The 23,290-nt window shown below is 43.4% G+C and overlaps 2 protein-coding genes across 3 annotated transcripts in view; one reads left to right on the forward strand and one right to left on the reverse strand.

Annotated features, from left to right (window-relative positions):
- The window catches only part of OTULIN (OTU deubiquitinase with linear linkage specificity), a 30,387-nt gene extending 27,258 nt beyond the window's left edge, over positions 1 to 3,129 (forward strand). Inside the window, exon 10 of the mRNA XM_081873103.1 lies at positions 1,769 to 3,129. The gene's annotated coding sequence lies outside the window, so the exon portion shown is untranslated. The remainder of the gene's footprint in view (positions 1 to 1,768) is intronic.
- A 2,946-nt stretch (positions 3,130 to 6,075) lies between these two features.
- The window catches only part of ANKH (ANKH inorganic pyrophosphate transport regulator), a 127,712-nt gene continuing 110,497 nt past the window's right edge, over positions 6,076 to 23,290 (reverse strand). For both annotated transcript variants that reach the window (XM_081873090.1, XM_081873091.1), the window contains exons 9-12: positions 13,314 to 13,443; positions 11,169 to 11,292; positions 7,272 to 7,371; positions 6,076 to 6,302 (exon numbers count right to left, since the gene is read on the reverse strand). In XM_081873090.1, coding sequence (XP_081729216.1) covers positions 6,189 to 6,302; positions 7,272 to 7,371; positions 11,169 to 11,292; positions 13,314 to 13,443 — 468 coding nt within the window. In that variant the 3' untranslated portion in view covers positions 6,076 to 6,188. The remainder of the gene's footprint in view (positions 6,303 to 7,271; positions 7,372 to 11,168; positions 11,293 to 13,313; positions 13,444 to 23,290) is intronic.

The raw sequence follows: 23,290 nt of genomic DNA on the forward strand, positions 1-23,290 counted from the left end.
CGGCTTGGTTGGAGCAACAGCTAAGGTAAATGGCACCTTTGAACTGGGGCACAGCGACTCCACTGAGAACCCCCTGCTATGCCTGAATTTATGCAAGAGGATGTCTTGGTATATTGGCATAGCTTTCAAGCAGAGTGCGGCCTGGTCTTCAAAGCAACGAACCACTGACAATTTGACATTCAGGCCCCTTTTTTGGCTAGGTGGGCGAAATGTTAAAGCAGTGTGCGCTTTCATCTAGTCATCTGAATAACAAGTCATCCCGAAGCAGCGCTTCTGCCTCGAGGCCCGATGAAATCTCGACAGATCGTGCCTTCGTTTCTCTGCGTAGGTCTTGAAATATTTATTGTGACCGTCACCACTGAACTAAAATGTCACGTTGAACGTATACTGACCCCTATGTAGAGGCCAATTTATTATTTAGAGGCTTTTAGCCGTTTCTGCCCTGGATAACAGATTCTTTTTATATATATATATAAAAGCATTCATTACTTTAAGGACAGCAAAAATATTTCACACAAGTCACACACTGACACTCTGCAAATAACCTTCGCTCCATGACAGGGCTTTGAGAGCACAACCAAATTAGACCATGTCTTCCAACTGAGTCTCATCAGTTGAATTAATATAAAATGAGTTGTAACTCAGCTGTGACCCTTTATTAGTGACTGGCCTTTTAAAAGATATTAAAAATGCAAACACTGGACAATGGACTGCATACTTGAGGCACTATTAACTTGAAACTTAATAAATCAGATCTGAAGCAACCTTTATTTGAATAAGACAGCGCCCCTCACCGGATGGTGATACATCCATACATCTTGCAACGAAATAAAAAATTCATTGCTTTACGGCTTCAAAGGTGTTTTTGAGTTATTTTGCCTTTCCGATGCCATCTTTCATGCTATCCATTACTAGCCGTCTATCACCAACCATTGCAATTTTCCCTTCCAGAAATCTTAATTGCTTCTTATTTCTAATTCTTAAAGAAAGGCTTTGATCGGTGGGTGGAAAAATGCGTCCAATTGTCCAGATCCTCGGGGGACAGTCGCCTTTTAAAAACATGCAACTTCTGTCCTCAGCTTTTGAACTAAACGGTTGTGCTGATGGGATACTCGAATCACGTAGATGCAGATTTATTATTTAGAAGCTTTTAGTGTTTTCTGCCCCGAGTCAATAAGAATTTGGGGGTTTCTTTCCCCCTCACTGCTTGTGGCCTATTTCTGATGGGCTGCAAGTAAGGTTCGATTCAAGTGCAGGCGGGAAAAACTCATTGAGGTGGCAAATATAGAATCAGGATTTGAAAACTGAAAACACCTACCCAGAGAAAAGATCCTTAAAAGTTCTTAAATCACTGCATGAATCGACGTTTAGTCAAGAACTACATTTATTTTTGTCATGAGGAAAGCCATCGAATGGCAAAAAGAAAAAAAGAAAAGAAAAAGGACCTTTCAGGTAAATTCCTTCATGGCAAGTGAAGTAACAGAAGACAGAACATAAACCCATCTGTGACATGAAACAAACCACCCTTTAAATATGCTGTTATGATGAAGGTGGAGAAATTATTCTGAAGCAGTCTTTTATATCTATTTATTTGAGAGTTAGAATATCTGTAGAAGTAGCAGCATGTGACTTTCCCCTCCAATATCTTGTGCGTTTATTTCTTCACTTCTGTAAATGGTGGATGCTGGTAAGATTCTGAGAATGGATATGTTGTAAGCCATGTGTCAGGGGCGGGGGTCATTCTTTTATCCTCCCTCTTAATTTTCAGGTCAATTCCTCAGGTGATGGTGCAGTAAACTTTCTGCTTGTCCGTAATAAGCCTCATGGGAACTGCACTTCAGGTCTAAGGGCGGAGATACATAACACGAAGCAAACATGGGGTACCCAACTAAAATGGGAGCTATTTGCAGGGGTATTTAGAAGACCAGAGGTGAGGGAACAATCCTGCCCTGCTCCTTTCCATTCTACTTGCAAATGCCATCCTCAGCCATGAATTTATTGTGGTTTTTCCCTTCAAAGATGGGCTCCATAACTGGAAGCGAAGCACCAGCAGATGTTTGGGGGGGGGTGTCAAAAGGAGAGCCTTGGCCAGCACACAAAATCCCTCTCAAAATCCCTTCCTTGCCTTTGTATTCACATACATACATGATGGGCAGTGGCATGTCCCTGAACATGGATGGATGTCCATCTTGGGAGTTCAGAAGACTCAAGGTTCTCAAACACATCTCCGTGGGGACTGAGACCAGCAAAAGAGATGACTTTGACAAATGCATTGCGACTTTTCAGGATTCCCCATGTGAGAGCAGGTTCCTATGCTTCTCCAAAACGTTTCATGATGGCCAAGAGGAGATCCTGTGCAAGGAGCAACAGCTGGAAAACAGTGGCGGAAGCATGACCAATCTGTTTGAGATCTGACTTCCCAGCTTCACCTGCTCATTAACTTACAAAGCCACAAACAGTAATTTATCCTTAAGTTCCTTCCTCTGTATTCTGCTACTGAGATATACTAAGTCTCTGAGCAATATGCAACCTAGCTTTTGTTGAGTTGGGCTCTTGCCCCATCAAACTGCAATACATTTTCAAAAATAAAACAATCTGTGTACAGTCTTACCTCAGAAGTCGGACGAAATCAGTTCTGGTAGTCTGTTCGACTTCCAAAATGTTCAGAAACCAAAGTGCGGCTTCTGATTGGCTGCAGGAAGCTCCTGCAGCCAACTGGAAGCCCCATTGGATGTTTGGGTTCCAAATAACATTTGCAAACTGGAACACTCACTTCCAGGTTTGTGGCGTTCAGGAGCCAATATGTCTGAGTACCAAGGCGTTTGGGATCCAAGGTACAACTTTACAGTACTACCTATGTCTGCTAGTAATGTTTGAAGGATACTTCTATTACGGATTGACTGGAATTTAATTTTGAACCAATGAAGTTCAGCCATGAACGGTAGATTTGAGGCCCAACTAGAATAGTAGAAACGAACAACGGCCTTTTCAAAAAGGATCAAGGGCAATTTTAAAAGCAATGTGTGTCTTTGGCATGGCCACATGGTTTGTATTGTTCTCTGTTTTACAGCAATTTGTAGAAATAAAATACAAATGAGAGCCTTGAGCTAGAAAATGCCTATATGTCAATCAATAGCGCAGACATAATGGTTTGCAGAGTGGAAGCTGAAGGGTTGAACTGTAGGGATTTCATAACTTCACAAACATTTGGCTTTTGAGTTCAGAGAAAGGTACACATCCCCTAGTTGAACCTACACCAGGCCAGAACATGAATAACCTACTGAAAAATAAAAGCAACACATGATTTGTGAGCCACAGGTTGCTCAATATAAAACCATATTCATAAACAAGTTGTCAAACTGGTGTACTTTGAGCTGTACTTCAATAGTCGATAATATTTTCTTTCTTTCTTGGAATTAAGGACCTTTTCCTCAAAGATGACTGCATTTGAAGTTACAGTCTCGGGTAAAAAAACCAACCTTAAATATTCCAGCCACACAGATAATTAAAAAGTTGCTATTTAGCCAAACACCTAGCTAAATAAGTATTTCAGCACTGAAATATTAGATCTTTAATATTTATCCAGCTCTAGACCCAAATAAAAAATATTACAGCATACATTTGTTAACGATATCAGAGGGACTGTCACAAGAAATATACTCTTCTCGTTTTATTTCCAAAGAGATGCAAATTTAGAGTCTGATCATGCTAGAGAAATCAGTATTGTCCTGGCCGAGAAAAATCGGTAACATTTGCCAACATTTGTGTGAGTGCTTACAGACACGCACACAGACATGTGATACATACATGAGCCTCATGTATGTGAAGACAGAATATAAACTACGCAGTATTGATTTTTATCCAGTATATTTTCGTGGCAAGCAAAAAGAACCTGTTGTTGAACAGCACTGTCATCATTCATCAGCAAACTATTTCAGCTGAGACACTCTGAAGAGTGGCAGGCTAGGATTATTTCCCATTTCACACAGGAAGGTGCTGAGGAATCCCATTAATCCTGCACACACCTCTCTTGCCATTGGTTCAGCAACTGAAGGCTGGCTGGCTGATCTCTTCAGGCTGGAAGGCTTGCTCTCTGGGGTCTCCAAGTTGTTGATTCATATTCCCAAACTGGTTTGCAGAATTCTTGCTGGTTGTGAAAGTGACCCTGACATCTTTATTGCGTTTGCACATGTGCGTGTTTGTGTGCACGTGCCAAACCGAATTATCCATTTTGCAGAGATTCAACATTTACCCAAAAAAAGTACGCTTCTTAATGGTTAAGTTTCAGCACACAATCAAACTTCCTTTTGCGTTAGAATTTTTTTCTCTTTTTTTTTACTGAGCTTTGGAAAAATAAGAAACATGTTGCAGCCTAAAATAAATTACACAATAATGTACAATATATATATTTATACACATTCATATGTATATATACACATATATTGATATAGGATCGCAATTGTAAGATTTCATCTGTTCTATGCTACCTGCCCCCACCCCAAATCTAGAAAATGGCTTTGAGCACAATTAAATAAAGTCATTTTACTGCTCTACACCTTATAGAAAAATATAATTTGGCTAAAGAAACCTTGAAATGGAACATTTCAAGACATCTCCTCTCGGATTATGATTACATCATGTCACGTGGTCAAAAGTAAGTTCCTAGACGGGCACCTGGGAGACCCACGTTGCCCTGTCTACGCATGCACACACCTGCTTGGAAAGTGTTGGCGTTTCCGATTCAACACACAGAAACGCAGGAAGGTCCTAAGGAGAACAGGTACATTCCCCACCACATTTCCGCACCAACAGCAGGAAGCTGGTTGCATAAATCTGATATCCTTTGCTGATTCTACAGTCAGCCCTGCCACATGAAGCCTGAAATCCTGGGCTTTTGCGGCCTGTATTTGTGACGGATGAAGCATAAGCTCATTCAGTCACCAGAGCGCGGCCCATGTAGACATTCCCAGCCCAACCAGATTAATGGGTGATCGATGAAATACGAATTCCTTTGGCCAGAGACACCACACACAGCATGTCAAAATGCCTGCTTTTGAACAGCCTTCTTTCAATGCAGTAGGCTTTTTTCCACGCAGTGCTGGTAAAACGTTGGAAGCGACAACCCTATATAGAGTTACCTCCATTAAAGGGATATGCCATGATATTCTCTGTATATGTTAGCATGTGTATATTTTTTTGAATAGACAGTACAAACAGCCATATTTTCAAAACACTGGATTACAACTTTGGTTTCTAAGTATTGGCTGTGGTCCCCCCCCCCACTTTGCCTTTTTTCGTCACCTTCCTTTTGGGAAACGACTGCTTGCCTCAAACCTTAAACGGTATCCTGCACACCACTGAGCATGGAAGCCAAGTCTCGTGAAGAAAGGATTTTAGACTGGACACTAATATTCTATATAAAGCGTCTGATTTAAATGTCCATAGTTGATTTTTTTTTTAAAAAAACACAGTTATAAGGTTAGTGTAGCACAGATAACAACTGAGAAACCAGAGAACAGAAAAATTATTTTGCATCTTATCATAAACTCTAAACAAAAGTCTTGTCCTGTGTTTATCATGGTCTATTTAATGTATTCCACCTATCATTTTCTTGAACCCCGGCCTCAGAATCCTGCTTTGCAGCGGTATACAACAGATTACACGGAACAATGAGAAAACCAGTGAAAAACCCACCGTGGTACAGGTCAATAGATCAAAGTCATTTTCAAGCAAATAAAATAAAGCTAACGAGGTGTGTCTCCCCCATCCCAAAGGCTGCATTTCAAACCTTCCATTATTATTATTATTTTAGAAAGGAAGTGTGTGGGAAGCACTGGCAGAGGCAGAAAGGACGGCAGCAGAATCCACGAATAAGCCGACTTTGGTTGACAAATGGAGACTGTCGAAAGAAGGGAGATCCCAGCTACCGTGTAGCGGCCACGTTCTCTTGAGTTTGCATGTGGTGAGAGAAGAATTTCAGTCGAAGGGAGAGGGAAGGGAAGCAGAAACTGTTCCTTTCAGTCCCTCATCCATGCCTGCATACTTGGTATGCTAGGGAATTCGTTATCGGAAACCTTTGGAATCAAGGCCTCTTTATTACAAAGAAACAATGAAGTATGCGAGAGAGAGAAACAGAGAGAGAAATATGCTTCCAGTTGTCCCTGCAGAGAACAGTCACCTGTCATTTGCTATTCGTTCTCTCTCATTTCGACAATGTCCGTCATTTCCTCTGTGTGAGGCATGTCAGTCATTGCAGAGTCCTCGCCTTCTGTTGCCGTCTCATTGTCGTTCCTCTTCTTTTTCTAATGGGGAGAGACAAGAGCGTTGTGGGAGGCGGCCTTGCAAGTCTGCTTGGCTTTTAAAATCAAGGGAACCAAATAATCCCCAAGTGCTCAGGCCTAATGGAAACTACTCATGATGGGAACAACTCATGATGTTAATCAAGTGGGAGTTCCCCCAATCGTGCCCTTTTCCTATCTTCCACAAAACAGGACCCTAGGCTGCAGTCACCAATAAGAGGCTGACTTTGGGCTCAGTGGGGAAATGTAGTCTGAAAACAAGATTTCCCCCCCCCCCCCGCTAAGGCATCATAGCTTACTGTGGGGAACTTGCTTCAGTTAACAAAAGAAAATGTGGTGGAAGTGTGCCATTAACATCACATATAGTCTGAGCTGCAGTCTATACCTGGAAAGGCTTGTATTGGTCAGTGCTGTGTCATCCCCTCACTTTTTAAAAAAGAAGAATTGTAAAGGACAAAACCATGTGTGCACTCATAGCAGCACAAAGCTCTCTATATGTCAGCTTACACAGTGTTTCTCAAATTTGGGTTCCCAGTTGTTGTTGGACTACAACTCCCATCATCCGTCGATAGCAGGACCAGTGATCAGGGATGATAGGATTCACAGTTCAACAATAGCTGAAGACCCACGTTTGAGGAACACTGGCTGACAGCGTGGCAGCACTTCCTGCGAAATCAAGTAGTCACATGGGCTCTCCAGGAAGTTCTGATGAACTCGAATCTGCTTTGTTTATACAGTGTTGAAAGAGGAAAACAAGGTTCCACGGCTACCTAATACAGTACAATAAGTTAAGTGGTCCACCCCCATCTGTTGAAAATAGGGGAATGGAACACCCAAACTGTGCTCCAAGGGTGTGTTCAATTCCCTCCATCTCAAGCTAATTTAAAAAACGGTCATCTCAGTGAGAGATAGGACACAGGTTTCCTATTCCTGCTCTCCGGAAGCAATCACTCTGCGACAGTAATTTCTTACCTGTTTCTGATAGACGTAACAAGCTGCTATTGCAACCATGGTAGATTCTCCTACAAAGCCTGCCAGAAGTGATCCTACTCCCAAGGTGGCTCCATGAACCCTAATCGCACGAGGAGAAGAAAAAATACACCAACTTTCATTATCATCTCTCTCACATATATACTTAATCCATGGTCACTGTGCTACTATAAGGAAGGGTAGAATTAAAATGATAAAGGATAGGCATTACAGACGTTTTAAACACAGTTGTCTCTTGCAGTGTAAGAGGCTAACAATAGCTGCCTTGTCGCCTGTAACAATTCCGTCCTCTTAGTCATTGGCTCCAGTGGCACAGAATGTTGACTGGTAGCTGTCAACCTGCAACTTTAACCATCGCTAGCTACTGCACAAAGCTGAAACAAGGGCATGGCAGGGAGAAAAGACTTACACTAGACAGGAGAGGCTATATGCCAATGATGTCCATGTGGTTTCAGAGGTAAGCAGGAAAGCACTTCAGCTAGGAAGGGAGCTTGAACTGCGACAAGCAGCACAGGTAAGTCCAGGAGCCTGAGTGGCTGAAGGGACAGAATAGGCAGCAAAGGTGGAGCAGGGACTTGAAGAAACGAGGGACACGGAGAAGAGGAACCAAGGCAGGGGTAATACACATCTCACACAGTGATCAGAAGATTTGCATGGTACTGGAGGAAAAGAGATGGGGGAGAAGGGGCTCAGCCTTTGGGCTAAAGCCAAGAAACATCAAGAAAAAAGACGCGGGGGGACGAGGCTGAATTTCACGACTGCATTGCTTTGAAATGATCGTACAATACTTGGCAGCTGCAGTTAGGCGAATGATGATTTTTATTATTTAGTAACCAAAAAAGAGAATCAATTTTGCAGCAAAAGCATGCCTTCAAACAGGCCAGTGTTCTAGCTAAAGTGCAAGGTAGGTGTTAATAATCTTTTTCTGACGTTTAAAGTAATCCTGTCAAGAGTTTCCTAGAAAGCCCAAATCATCGTACTACAGCTACGGAACACACTTTAAATTCTGTTGTGGATCACCCTGGGATCTTCGGATGAAGGGTGGTATACAAATTTAATGAAGAATAATAATAAATTGTTAGAAAATGGAAATGAAGCTGTTTTCTCTTATGCAAAACATGGATGTTAGCTTCGTTTTCTCTAATATGAAAAGTAGATCCTTTCAGCAAACATATCACAGACAGCAGAGCAAAGCGCTGGTATTAAAATCAACTCATTAACAATGCCGTCCTCTGTAGTGGTGATCTCATCCTGCAAAAATAGGTGTTTTTTTATTTTAAAAAAAGGTAAAGGACCCCTGGACAGTTAAGTCCAGTCAAAGGTGACTATGGGGTTGCGGTACTCATCTCGCTTTCAGACCGAGGGAGCCAGCGTTTGTTCACAGACAGCTTTCTAGGTCATGTGGCCAGCATGACTCAACTGCTTCTGGCACAACGGAACACCGTGACGGTAACAAGAGCACACGGAAACACTGTTTACCTTCCCGCCACAGCTGTACCCATTTATCTACTTGCACTGGCATGCTTTCGGACTGCTAGGTTGGCAAGAGCTGGGACAGAGCAACAGGAGTTCACCCCGTCGTGGGGATTCAAACTGCCAATCTTCTGATCAACAAGGCCAAGTGGCTCAGTGGTTTAGACCACAGCGCCACCCACGTCCCGTTGCCCGCACAAATAGCATGCAGGTGAATAGAAGAAGGAAATTATGGACACAGGGCAAGATATGCATATTCTCTGAAGAACTATCAGGGCACTGTCATGTTGCCAGCTCAAGAATCTTGCAGGCCCATGTTCCAGATTCATTCTCCCTGCTGTCAAGAGAGTACAAGCAAAAACAACTAATGGTGCCCCCTCCATAGAGCAAAATGGTTGGGGCTGATATTTCTGTGCATGGATACATTCCCCATGATACACCAAGTCCGGGCCAACGAAATGAAATCTTTGAAAGAGAGGGAAAGTCTCTTTGAAGAAGAAGAAAATAAATTCCAGGTGAACTTGAGGACAGGCTATATAGCTCAATAGAAGAGAACATATTTTCCACGCATCTCCCGTTCAAAGGATCAGTTGCAGGTGATGAGAAACCCCACTCTCTGCCAAGAGAGACCTTGGAAAAATCACCATCGGCCAGAACAGATAATGGCAGGCTAGGTGGACAAAGAGAGCTCTCTGACCTGGTATGAGGCAGTTTTCTGTTGAGAGCCTTTGAATGAGAGCTGAGAAGTAAAGGCTAAAAGAAGAAGGGGCAAGGCAAGAGAGGCAGAGCTGACCCTGGAAACCAGACACAGGTGAACTGATCAGCCGATAGCTTTGTGGAAACAACTGGGAATGGTGCCAACTGCAAAGGATTGGATTGGGTAGAAGGCTGCAGCTACCAGTTTTTAGGCCCGTGGCTGAACAGTGGTTCATTTCAAATGGTTTTCCACAGATTTTTAAATTTTTCTATATAAATATTACATACATGTCAAAAAAGAGTACAGTTATACAAATAATACATTGCCGAATACCAAAAAGCTACTAATAAGAAGAAAAAATAATACAAAAAATAAGAAAATGATACAGACTGAAAAGAAAAAGGGGAAAGGGGAAAAAAGAGAAATAAAATAAAAGTCAATAGAAAAATAGAAAAATAGAAAAATAGAAAAATAGAAAAATAGAAAAAGTTGACGTCCTTTGACCACTATACCATTTATATGATCTCATATCTTTAGTTGTCTGTAATCATTTTGCATTAATGGAGAGACTATTTGTTTACCTGTGGAATTTTTAGTCAGACTGAGCCAATTATAATTTTGGGAGCCGACTTTCTTCATATAATTTGTAAAGACACCCCATTCTCTCCTGATTTTTTCATTTGGTTGGTTTCTTACTATTTCTGTTAATTTCGCCAGTTCGATGTTAATTTTAATAACCATTCTTCTTTTGTTGGGTTTATGTTGCTTCTGCAATATTTTGCAATCAGTATCCTGGCGGGCATTATTGCATACAGACAAAATCTTTTATTATCTTTTGGAATGTCTGTTGTGAATAAACCTAATAAGAATAGTTCTGGGGTTTTTGTAAAGGTGGAACTTAATGGTGCCAACTGCAAAGGATTGGATTGGGTAGAAAGCTGCAGCTACCAGTTTTTAGGCACGTGGCTGAACGGTGGTTCATTTCGGTGGCGTAGCAAAATTTATGTAGAGCAGAAGTTTAGTTTTAGTTATAACATAATAGAATAATATAGAATGCTACACCACACGGATGAGGATGCGTAGAAAGATAAAGGGCCAACTGTCATTTTAGATATCTCATTAATGAATAAATTCAGAGATGATGGCACTGGTAGCTCTTCTGAACAAACTGGCACCTGTGTGCATTGCAACAGAACTGCAGCAATTTCTTTTTTTTTTAAAAAAAAAATAGTTTTTCAGTTTAAAGTTTTACAGTCAATTATCCAACAACCAACAAAAAAACAAGATTCCAAAGAATCTCCTGGACTTCCCTCCTCCCTTTTGTTAACTATATCCTCCTGCATCTTTTATAATAATCCAAATCTTTTACATCTCCATTATATCCAAAATTCAACATTAAACTACAAGTGTTATTCCAATCCTACTAATGATTTTATCAGTTTACAATGGTTTTTAAGATAAATTATAAATTTTCCCCATCCCAGATTAAAATTTTTGGTCTTCCTGATTTCTGATTCCCCTGGGTATTTTCGCCATTTCAGCATAATCCATCAATTTCACCTGCCATTCTTCTACCTACCAGTGCAGCAATTTCATATGGGTGGATAATACTGTGGTTTTATTTTATGGTTGGGACATTTCGTGGGCCTCTTATGTTTTGTGTGATGTGCTATCCAAATGCTGAAAAAGGGGGAACCAGACGAACTTACCCCAAGTAAGGCAACACAATCAGACTGGTGATGAGGACAATGATCCGCAGTACCGAGCTGGGGGCCAGCACAAAAGTCTTTTTTAACGTCATCAGCCATCCTGTCAAATGTGCTCTTACTGTGACTGTAAAAAGAACGTGGGAAGAACAATCAGATACTGGCAGGGAGAGCTTGGCTGCGCATCCAGCCTGTAGCAGAGTGCATTCTGACTCTCTCTGGAGAAACCATTTGGTCTCCAGTGGCCAGTAGCAGCTGGTGAGGTGGCAGAGGTACAGCACCATCGCTCCCCTGGCTTTCTAACACAGTTAGAAGGGGTAAGGCACAGGAACCACAGTCCAGTGGGGTCCATGGTTGCGGAGCCAATCCAATGCATTGCACTGGCCTAAGCTCTCAATGCTACTGCCTGCAGCCCTCAGAGTTCATTTGCTGACAAGTTCACGACAATATCCGTAGTTTGCATGATGGAAGTTCAAGCTCACCATGGGCTGCTATTAAAAGCTGCAGATATTCCATGCAATTAAACCCCCAACATATCAGATATGAGGACAGCAGGTACGCAACAAAAGACGCCACTTAATAGTCACAGTCTTGCCTATGAGAAGTATAACGGGTGAGGAAAGCCCTGCTGGACAAAACAATTAGAATACAGTGGTACCTCTTGTTACAGATGCTTCAGGTTACAGACGCCACTAACCCAAAAGTAGTACCTCAGGTTAAGAACTTTACTTCAGGATGAGAACAGAAATTGCGCGGCGGCAGCGGGAGGCCCCATTAAGCTAAAGTGGTACCTCAGGTTAAGTACGGTTTCAGGTTAAGAACAGACCTCCGACGCAAATTAAGTTCTTAACCCAAGGTACCACTGTACTCTCACTTGCTGATAAAAAACTGAATGTTTTGTTTTTACTTGTATTTGTTTTGTATCTGCACATAGAGTTTCCCCAGCCACTCTGGGTGGCTCCCAATCAAATGTTAAAAACATTACAGCATTAAATATTAAAAACTTCCCTAAACAGGACTGCCTTCAGATGTCTTTTAAAGATAGGATAGCTGCTTACTTCCTTCACATCTGAAGGGAGGGTTTTCCACAGGGTGGGCGCCACTACCGAGAAGGCCCTCTGTCTGGTTCCCTGTAACCTCACTTCTCACAATGAGGGAACCGTCAAAAGGCCCTCAGTGCTGGATCTCAGGGTCCGGGCTGAATGATGGGGGTGGAGACGCTCCTTCAGGTATACAGGACCTGAATACCTGTGAAGTCTGGAGCGGGGGGCGCCCCCCAAGGGGTGCGGGGTGCAGAAGGCGCCCTGCCACGCGCCACAGTTCAGTGTAGGAGAGGTGGGGAGAAAGGTGCCACCCACTCTCAGCTACCAGGTCAGACCTGACCTGGCGACAGAGACGCTGCGGCTGAGGAGAGCTGCCCTCTGCCACTGGGTCAGAAGAGCTGCTGCTGCCAGGTCAGGCCCTTCTCAAAATTGTACCCAGGGCCATGGCCCCCACAGCACTCCCCATGCTACGCCTCTAGGCCAGAACAATACAGAGAAGATTGCCACTTTCTCTGCTATTTCCATTAACCAGGCCCAAGTCCTGCCTCTTGGTAACATTGCACTAAAGGTAAAAGGACCCCTGACAGTTAAGTCCAGTCGCGAACGACTCTGGTGTTGCGGCGCTCATCTCGCTTTACAGGCCGAGGGAGCCAACGTTTGTCAGCAGACAGTTTTTCCGGGTGATGTGGCCAGCATGACTAAGCTGCTTCTGGCGAACCAGAGTAGTGCATGGAAACGCCGTTTACCTTCCCACTGGAGTGGTACCTTTTTATCTACTTGCACTGGTGTGCTTTCGAACTGCTAGGTTGCCAGGAGCTGGGACTGAGCAACGGGAGCTCACCCCGTCGCGGGGATTCGAACCGCCAACCTTCCGATCGGCAAGCCCTAGGCTCAGTGGTTTAGACCACAGTGCCACCCGCACTACGTATATATAAAAAAGCACCCAGCCTCCATTGATATAAATTATGGTGCCATCACTAGAATCTCTTTGGTTGAACCAGGCTAGACGCTTATGCAGGTCAGGGAGAAGGAAATGGAAATGCACAGGATTAATGTACAATCTAATGGATGGTTCCCTCCCTCCCTCCCTCCCCTTTTCCCGTACCTGGAACTGGGAAGAAGGAGAAGATACGAAGTGGAATGACACAGAGCTCCGCAAAGGCAAAATCCACTCCAATGATATCAACCAGAATCCTCTCAGACACGTTTGGAGTCCAGAACATCACAAAACAGAGCTGAGGGAGGAGAACCAGAAAATGGAAAAAAAGGTTAAACATTTGACATTGTCCCATACCCTCAATTCTGAACGCATTTGGAAATGGTCCCTCATTTCCCCCTTGATTTTTACTATATGTTCCCTGTACTTTGGGGTGGGCTATTAGGAATGATTTTAGTGCGCAAAGAGTAAACGCTCAAATAAAAAACATTTTCATATTTCTTAAGGTACTTTACTCTCCCTGCAGAATTCAGTCTCTCTCTCTCTCTCTCTCTCTCTCTATATATATATATATATAGGGGCTGTTTTGCACAATAAGTGAAATTTGGCCAGCAAGAATTAGTTGTGCACTAAACTGGAAAATGCCTTAGCCAATCCCACTAGAAAGAGCCCAATGCCTGGTGATTATAAATGAAGCAACAGTGGGAAAGCACCAATGCAATTAATAAGTGTTGTGAAAACACAGAAGGAAAAATATATATATGGACATAAGGAGATAGATGATAGATAGATAGATAGATAGATAGATAGATAGATAGATAGATAGTTATCAAACTGTACTCAGCAGATGAAAGGATACAAGGCTGTTTAACATGATGAGAATCAATCAACTAGGGACTGAGGACTTTGAGAGTTTAAGATCAGAATGTTGAAAATATGAGAACAAGAAGAAGAAAGCAGAAAATATAATTGTGTGAGATGTTTGCTTCAGTGGTCCAGAACATGGGAGGTCCGTCTGAAATTTAATAATTAATAATTCAGATTGTAATTTGGTTTTTTTTCTTGATTTGGATTATGATTGGATTGGATTTGTTATTAATGGAAAACCAATAATTTATTTTTTTTATTTTTTTAAAGTGTTGTGAAAATACAGGGTCGGGTCCAGCATTGCTGTTCCACTAGTGCAGCAGATTTCCATGTACAGTGGTGCCCCGCAAGACGAACGCCTCGGAAGACGAAAAACTCGCTAGACGAAGGAGTTTTTTGTTTTCTTAGCCGCTTCGCAAGACGCATCTCCCTATGGGCTTGCTTCGCAAAACGAAGCTTGCCCTGCAAGCTCCAGGGATAGCGGGGAAGCGCAGCGCGTCTTCCCTGCTGTCCCCGGACCCCTTTTGAAGCAAGGGGCAGCGGGGAGAAGATCGCTTCTCCCCGTTGCCAGCCCCGCAATCTCCGGGGACAGAGGGGAAGGCGCGCGCTTTTGAACCAAGGGGCGGCAACGGGGAGAAGCGATCCCCTCCACGCGCGCCTTCCCCTCTGTCCCCGGAGATTGCGGCGCTTCCCCTCTGTCCCCGGAGATTGTGGGGCAGGCAACGGGGAGAAGCAATCTTCTCCCCGCCGCCCCTTGCTTTAAACAGGTCCGGGGACAGAGGGGAAGGCGCGCGGCGCTTCCCCTCTGTCCTCGACGGTCTCCATAGGAACGCATTGATTATTTTTCAATGCATTCCTATGGGAAACCGTGCTTCGCAAGACGAAAAACTTGCAAGAAGAAAAAACTTGCGGAACGAATTAATTTCGTCTTGCGAGGCACCACTGTACACAACAGAACTTCCCCCTTCTCTCTGCGCATTTGCTCCAGAGAGTAGGAGGACCGTTCAGGGGAGAGGAGGAGAAGGGGAAATGCAGATGCACAATTTGAACTCTACACCTGCAGCACAAGGTACAACCCATGGAGTTTGCTTATTACATTTGGATCTCCCTCTTCCTCCAAGGAAGTCAGGGAAGACCTGGGTGGATTTGATTTAAATCAAATCAATTCAAACCAGAATTTAAATCATGGTTTAAATCACCAGTCAGTAAAATTTGATTTAAATCTCTCTCTCTCTTTTTAACAGAAAGACTCATTCCTGCTGGTATAACCTTAATTTTTACAACCAGATGAAGGTTTCGTTTTTGGAATAATAAATTTTCAGTGTGGTTTTTACAGTTATATCAAAAATAACTGATTTGGTTATACTATTAGAAATACATTGACAGACAATTGTGAAATTATTGTGAGGTTTAATAACAGTTTATGTTTGGGCAACTTTTCTGCTATACTTTATTAGAAGGAGAAAAACAATCATTTTCTTAATAACAATTTAAACAATTTATTTAACTGAAACAATAACATTATAGCATATGTATCCATGTTTGTTAACTGATGGGGATAAACAATTTTTTTTAAAAAAAAAACCTGAATTTTAGCACACATGAAAAACTTAAATCCTTATTTCCTGATGAATAGCCTTTGGACTATAACATAACTTAAATAGAAAACTAGAAAGGTTTTTCCTCCAAAAGCATTTTACTTTACAAATCTGATTTAAATTTTAAAAATCTGATTTAAATTAAAAAAACAACAACTGATTATTATTATTATTATTTTAAAATAAATCATTGATTTTTATCCACTCTCAGGAAGACTACACCAGACCTCTAAAGCAAATTAAGTCTGAGAGATGCCAGTCCAAGGTCACTCAGTGAGCCTGAAGACTAAGAGGGGATTTCAGTCCACGATTCTATTCACCAGGCCTTATACTGAGTCAGACCATTGGTGTATCTAGTTCAGTACTGCCTGCTACGCTGACCGGCACTACTCTCCGCAGTTTCAAGCAGAGGCGCCTTTCCAGCCCCAACTGGAGACACCAGGATATGGGATCTTCTGCTCTTACCGTTGGTTACAGCTCTTCCCAACCACAGAAGTCAGTTCTGCCCATATACTGTACTGGCCTGAATATAAGCATCACTCTTCCCCCCCCCCCCAATTCTGACCTTGAAAAGTTGAAGTGTGGCTTATATTCACGACCTTATGGTATGCAGCCAGGAGCGTGGGGGAAACAGCGCCAGGAGCGCAACAAAGAGGCACCCACCCCACGCATAGTCCCCTCCACCCCACCCCATGTAGCCAGGAGTAGCAAGGAACGGAGCGGCTTATATAGTCATACCTCGGGTTACAGCCACTTCAGGTTGCGTTTTTTGGGGGGGTTATGGACCGCCGAAACCCAGAAGTACCAGAACGGGTTACTTCCAGGTTTCAGCAGTCGCGCATGCGCAGACGCGCCAAATTGCAACCCACACGTGCGCAGACACGCCGCTGCAAGTTACAAACGTGCATCTTGCATGGATCACGTTCACAACCCAAGCGTCCACTGTATTCAGATATTTTTTCTCTTCCCCCTACCAATTTTAAACGTGCGGCTTATATTTGGGTGCAGTTTATATTCAGGCCAATATGGTAGATTTGCCTGTTCTTAGCCACTTTACACAATGAAGGTGTTATGTACTGAAGTTCTCACCCTGGGCCAGCAGGGGGATACTGTAGATAGTTATGCAAATGAAGGGTCAAAAGTGACGTTCAGTGATTGGATAAAACAAAACAAATTCCTTCCAGTAGCACCTTAAAGACCAACTAAGTCAGTTCTTGGTATGAGCTTTCGTGTGCATGCACACTTCTTCAGATACACTGAAACAGAAGTTTCCAGACCCTTCTATATAGTGAGAAGGTGGGGAGGGGTATTACTCAGAAGGGTGGTGGGAATGGGTGATTGGCAGATAGCTGTGATGAGCCTGTTGACGACTCTTAACGACTGCAATAGGTCTTACAGGAAAAAGCAAGGGGTGAAAAGGTGAAAAATGGCTTTGTCATGTATAATGAGATAAGAATCCAAGGTCTTTGTTCAGACCAGGTTTCTCCATGGTTTTAAGTTTGGTGATAAGTTGTAATTCAGCAGCTTCTCTTTCCAGTCTATTTCTGAAATTCCTTTGTAGTAAAACAGCTACTTTGAGATCTTGTATAGAATGTCCTGGGAGATTGAAGTGTTCTCCTACTGGTTTCTCTGTCTTGTGATTCCTGATGTCCGATTTATGTCCGTTTATTCTTTGGCGTAAGGTCTGGCCTGTTTGTCCAATATAGAGAGCTGAAGGACACTGTTGGCATTTTATGGCATACACAATGTTAGACGATGAGCAATTAAATAGTCCCGAGATGGTATGTGTGATGTTGTTGGGGCCAGTAATGGTGTTGTCCGGGTGTATGTGGCAGCAAAGTTGGCATCTGGGTTTATTGCAGGCTCTGGTGCCAGTGTCCGTGTTAGGTCTGGTTGTAGTATTATTGTGGGTTAGGAGTTGTTTAAGACTGGGTGGCTGTCTGTAGGCAATGAAAGGTCTTCCTCCCAGAGCTTGAGAAAGAGAACTGTCATTGTCCAGGAGAGGTTGCAGATCTCTGATGATGCGTTGTACTGTTTTAACTTGGGAGCTGTATGTGATGACTAGAGGTGTTCTGTTATTTTCTTTTTTGGGTCTGTCTTGCAGCAAGTTCTCTCTGGGTATCAGTCTGGCTCTGTTGATCTGTTGTCTAACTTCATCTGTTGGGTATTTTAGTTCTAAAAAGGTTTGCTGTAGATCTCTTAGGTGAGAGTCTCTGTCTGTAGAATTGGAACAGATGCGGCTGTAACGTAGTGCCTGGCTATATACAATGGACTGTTTGGTATGTTTGGGATGGTAGCTAGAGGCATGTAGATATGTTTGTCGGTCAGTTGGTTTACGGTATAAGGTGGTGTCTATGTGCCCATCCTGTATTTTTATAGTAGTGTCCAAAAAATGTATTTCTTGCATAGATTGATTCATTGTTAGGTTGATTGTGGGGTGAAAATCATTGAATTTCTGGTGGAAGGTGTTAAGGGTCTGTTGACCATGTGTCCAGATGATAAAAATATCGTCAATGTATCGCAGGTACAAGAGAGGTTTGAGTGGGTAGGAGTTTAGGAAACGTTGTTCTAAATCTGCCATGAAGATGTTGGCATACTGTGGGGCCATGCGGGTGATTGGATAGTTTTGGAAAGTTGCTACAGTTATGTTGTACTGGAGCTCTATATAAGCAGGCTAACTGAGCCCTTCAGCTCAGTTCTGTTCTGGCCTCTGAATAAACAAGAGCGGTTTGAAGAATCGTTGTGTTATCTGATATGTTCACCCACAACTTAACAGAAGGAATATCCATAAATCATCATAATTTATTATTTATACCCCGCCCATCTGGCTGGCTTTCCCTTCTCTGCCACGGCTATCATTATCTCGCAATTCCAGTGAAGTTAGTGTACTTTTTTTCTTCTTATTGGGACAGGTAACTCGAGACCTTAAAGGTGACCTTGCTTTTGAAAATAGAGGTGTGCGAGTTGAGCACATCGTTTTCTAATTAAAATCTTCTTTTGAAATGGCAACAATTTTATTACGGTGAAAATGTACACAGCTATGCAGGATTAAAGTAAGTTCGAGGCTTTGTAAAAGCTCTCCTTTTTTTTCTTTTTCTGTTTTACTGCTCTTGGTTCTTGGAAGTGATTTATCTGCTTTCATGGTTGAAGAGAAGACATTTACAAGATTGGATTTGGGTGCCGGGGAAGCAATGTCACACTTGAATTTAAAGATTAGTATATTATTGTGAGAATTAAGAAAGGATTGCTTGCCCTGACAAGACAAGTTGGTTTTCTTATGAAGGCAGTATTCCCTGCATGAATAAAGAGATCCATTTGCATCCCTAAAGGGAACATTCCCCCCCTCTTTTTGTAACGTATTGTATTCTTCTCATTTACTAACTGAATGTGTTTGGGAATGACAAACCCTCAGTGAATTTAAACTTGTTTCAATGGCTCACACGCCCAGCAAAGATTTATATCTAAATTATTTCAACATGATTTGGTAAATTAGATTTAAATAGCTGCCAACTTCTTGCATGGGATAAAAATGTCAGCTACTCTCTTCCGTACAAACACAGCTCTCAAAGTGGTCCCTTGTTCCTTCCTCATATAAGCACAATGGATAACTTTCCTCACTGCATTATGCATGCAAAATGAAGGAGAATATACACTCTCTCCTGTATTTGCAAGTTTATTCTAAACACAGGCAATAATTTTAAAAAATGCTGTTAGAATACCTAAAAAGAAGTATTTCGCACAGTTTAACTGCAGCTCCTTTTATAGCAAGCAAACTCAGGAGAATTGGTCATAAAACTCAAAAGCAGAGAGTTTAGGAACATTTGGGAGTTGGCAGACACAAATGGGATTGTGAATATCTTCCAGATGGGTCAATTGCTTGGCAGAAGAGGACTTAAAAGGTAGTTTGCCTCAAACACGCCCTCCACTTTCTGGTTCAGAGATTGAGGGCCAAACATGTTATCCATGCTGTCTTAAAAGCCACATTCAGAAATATAATAGCCACACAGGTCCTTGAATTGAATCCGGTACAAAGAGAGGGATTAAACTTTTCCCTCCGAGCCTTTTTCAATAAAGCACTCATTAATTCGTTCAGCTTCAAAAAGGCAGGGGACAGGACAAGATAGGGCTGATCAACTTGCTTCCATATCCAAAGAGTGAACCTAATGGGATTTAAAAACACACCCGGCACTTTCATGAACAAAGAACGGAATATGCAGAACTGGGAACACCTGGAGATGCTATGAGGTGCAGAAGCTCAGGGGCAAACTGTCCGGCACACAAACCTGCCGTGCCAATGTGTACACCTAGATCAAATGGAGCGTCACAAAGATCTCCAGCAGATATTGTTCTGCCCGGTCCTGTTTCTTTCTAATAAGAGCTCTTCAGGATCAGAATGAGGAAGGAACATAGGAAACCACCTGTTACAGGCGTAACCCACTGGCTTATCTAGCTCAGTATTATATGCAGCGACAATTCAGGATTTGAGGTAGAATGGCTACCTAGCCTACCAATCTAGCTGCCGCATTCTGGATTAATTGCAGTTTCCTGGTCACCTTCAAAGGTAGCCCCACGTAGAGCGAATTGCAGTAGTCCAAGCAGGAGATAACTACAGCATGCACCACACTGGCAAGACAGTCCGCAGGCAGGTAGGGTTTCAGCCTGCGTACCAGATGAAGCTGGTAGGTGGCCGCCCTGGACACAGTATTAACCTGTGCCTCCATGGACAGCTGTGAGTCCAAAATGACTCCCAGGCTACGCATCTGGTCCTTCAGGGGCACAGTTACCCCATTCAGGACCAGAGAATCCCCCACACCCACCCACCCCGTCCCCCCAAAACAGTACTGTCTTGTCAGGATTCAACCTCAATCTGTTAGCCACCATCCATCCTCCAACCGCTTCCAGACACTCACACAGGACCTTCACTGCCTTCAGATTTGAAAGAGAGGTAGAGCTGGGTATCATCTGCATACTGATGAACATCCAGCCCAAACCCCCTGATGATCTCTCCCAGTGGCTTCATATAGATATTAAAAAGCATGGGGGAGAGGACGGAACCCTGAGGCACCCCACAAGTGAGAGCCCAGGGGTCTGAACACTTGATTGGGAGCCGCCCAGAGTGGCTGGGGAAACTCAGTCAGATGGGCGGGGTATAAATAATAAATTATTAATATTATTATTATATTACCTAGAGGTGGTGGGGATTGAAGCTGCTCCCATATGCATGCAGATCGAGACGTCTGCCATTGACGTACAGACCTTTCCCCCTAAGCCAGTGGTGGCGAACCTATGGCATGCATGCCAGAAACGGCACTCAGAACCCTCTCTGTGGGTATGCGCGCAGTCGCCCCACCGTGCTGGAGGTAGGAGGAGATCTCACACGCACATCCAAAGCCTGCAGCCCTGGTGGCGTAGCTTCCGTGCCGGGGGTAGGGGAGGAGTGAGGAGGAGAGGAGGAGAGGAGGGCTAGGTTAAGGTTAGGGTTAGGGTAAGGGTAAGGAGATGGGGGCATCGTTGAAGCAGTGGCCTCCCCAAAGGGAGGCGACTTGAGTTCAAAAAAAGAGAAAGAAATCCAAGATAGAGGTGATCTTGCGTGGGAATTTGTGCGCGGGGGCCTTTGAAACCTCCCGCGCTTTCTCGGGAAGGAAGCATCACCGAGGTCGGCGGGGTTTACTCCTGAGTAAGGGTGTGCAGAATAAGGAGGAGGGAAGCCAGGTGGGAACTCAAAGGGGGTGAGGTGGAGGCGAGGGAATTAAGAGCGACATGGTGGGCGACACTGGGGTGTGAGGGATGGGTGTCCTCTCTGGAGGGTTGTTTCCCATCATAAAGATTATCTGAGGGGTGGCTCAACAGGACTTCCGCCAGCCGACTTCCTTTGGGACTAAGAGGAGTGCATGCAAACACGCTTGTGCAGGTTGCATTTTGCAAGAAACAGGTGCTTAATTCTTGGCAGGCGGAAGGCTGACCCTTTTCGGATCATGTGGTTTGTGTTTACCCTTTTATCTTGTGAATGTAGATGTTTACATGCGGAATAAGTATTGGAAGGGAGGAGGGTTCTTGGTTTGTTCTTGCTTTCATTCTGTATTTTGTGTTTTTCATCTTGTATTTTTATGCTGTGAAGTGTCCTGAGACCTGGACATGAAGGGCGGTATGCAGATTCAATGAATGAATGAATGAATGAATGAATGAATGAATAGAAGGGGCTTAAGAGAGAAAGGAACAGAATGGAGAGAAAAAGCACTGAGTTACATCATAAAATTCTATATCAATGGAAAGACCATTTAATGAAGAATGTAATGCAATAACTTTCATGAAGGATTATTTATTACAACAGCAGTTATAAAGAAGAAATGTGAAAGACACACAGAAAAAATGAGATTTGAAGGTGAAAATGCTGTGTTGGCACTTTGTGATAAATAAATGGGTTTTGGGTTGCAGTTTGGGCACTGGGTCTCTAAAAGGTTTGCCCTCACTGCCCTAAGTTATCTTTTTTTAAAACCCACCAGCTTCCTAGAGCACTGTGTGTGGCTTTCAGTAGGCATGATCCAAAGCCATGATCCATGTGGATGAAGGAGCTGAGGCAAAACCACAGCTTGACTCCTCATCTTTGGCAGATGCAGTAGTCGAAACCCCGGGGGGGGGGGGAATCCAACTATTTATTTGCAAAGGGCCTTTGCACATATCCCCTTCTAGTGTCTCCCTTCTCCACCCCAATACAAATCTGTGCTTTTCCTCTTTATCCCACATCCAGGAGGGAGGGAAAAACCCCTTACTACCCAACTGCTTTGCTCCCCCCCCCCTTTGTTTAGATGTCAGTAGGAATGAGAAGCAAGAGGAAATAGGTCTGTGTGTCTTTTATAGAACATCAGCATTCTAATAATGATGCAGAACTTCATTTGCCCCTTAATGGGCCGCTCTTTGTATTCAGTTTGCTCAGCAACAAAACGGGCAACTTGCGCTCCAGGCCGCATCTGCAGAAAATGCAGGGCAGGAGAAATGCAAATGAAGACCGAATTAACCTGCGTACACAAAGCCACTTTCCCCCTGCAGCTTTAAGCAAATTCTATTAGAACAGTAGTTGAAACTGGCAAAGGGTGCACAACTACATGGCCAGTCAGGGGCTAGGGCCGTGCAGGCCCCTGGGAGCATGCAGGGAGGGGTGACGGTATGGTGCCCAGCCCCATTCTCTCCCCAATACAGTGGTACCTTGGGTTAAATACTTAATTCGTTCCGGAGTTCCGTTCTTAACCTGAAACTGTTCTTAACCTGAAGCACCACTTTAGCTAATGGGGCCTCCTGCTGCCGCCGCGCCGCCGGAGAACAATTTCTGTTCTCATCCTGAAGCAAAGTTCTTAACCCGAGGTATTATTTCTGGGTTAGCGGAGTCTGTAACCTGAAGCGTCTGTAACCTGAAGCGTATGTAACCCGAGGTACCACTATACTGGTTAACCCTCTGCAATACAGTGGTACCTCGGGTTACATACGCTTCAGGTTACAGATGCTTCAGGTTACAGACTCCGCTAACCCAGAAATAATACAGCAGGTTAAGAACTTTGCTTCAGGATGAGAACAGAAATTGTGTTCTGGCAGCGCGGCGGCAGCAGGAGGCCCCATTAGTGGTGCTTCAGGTTAAGAACAGTTTCAGGTTATGTTTTTAATGTGTGACATTTTTATGTATTTTTA

This window comes from Podarcis erhardii, assembly GCF_964252035.2.
Source record: "Podarcis erhardii genome assembly, chromosome: 8".
Classification (NCBI taxonomy): Eukaryota; Metazoa; Chordata; class Lepidosauria; order Squamata; family Lacertidae; genus Podarcis; species Podarcis erhardii.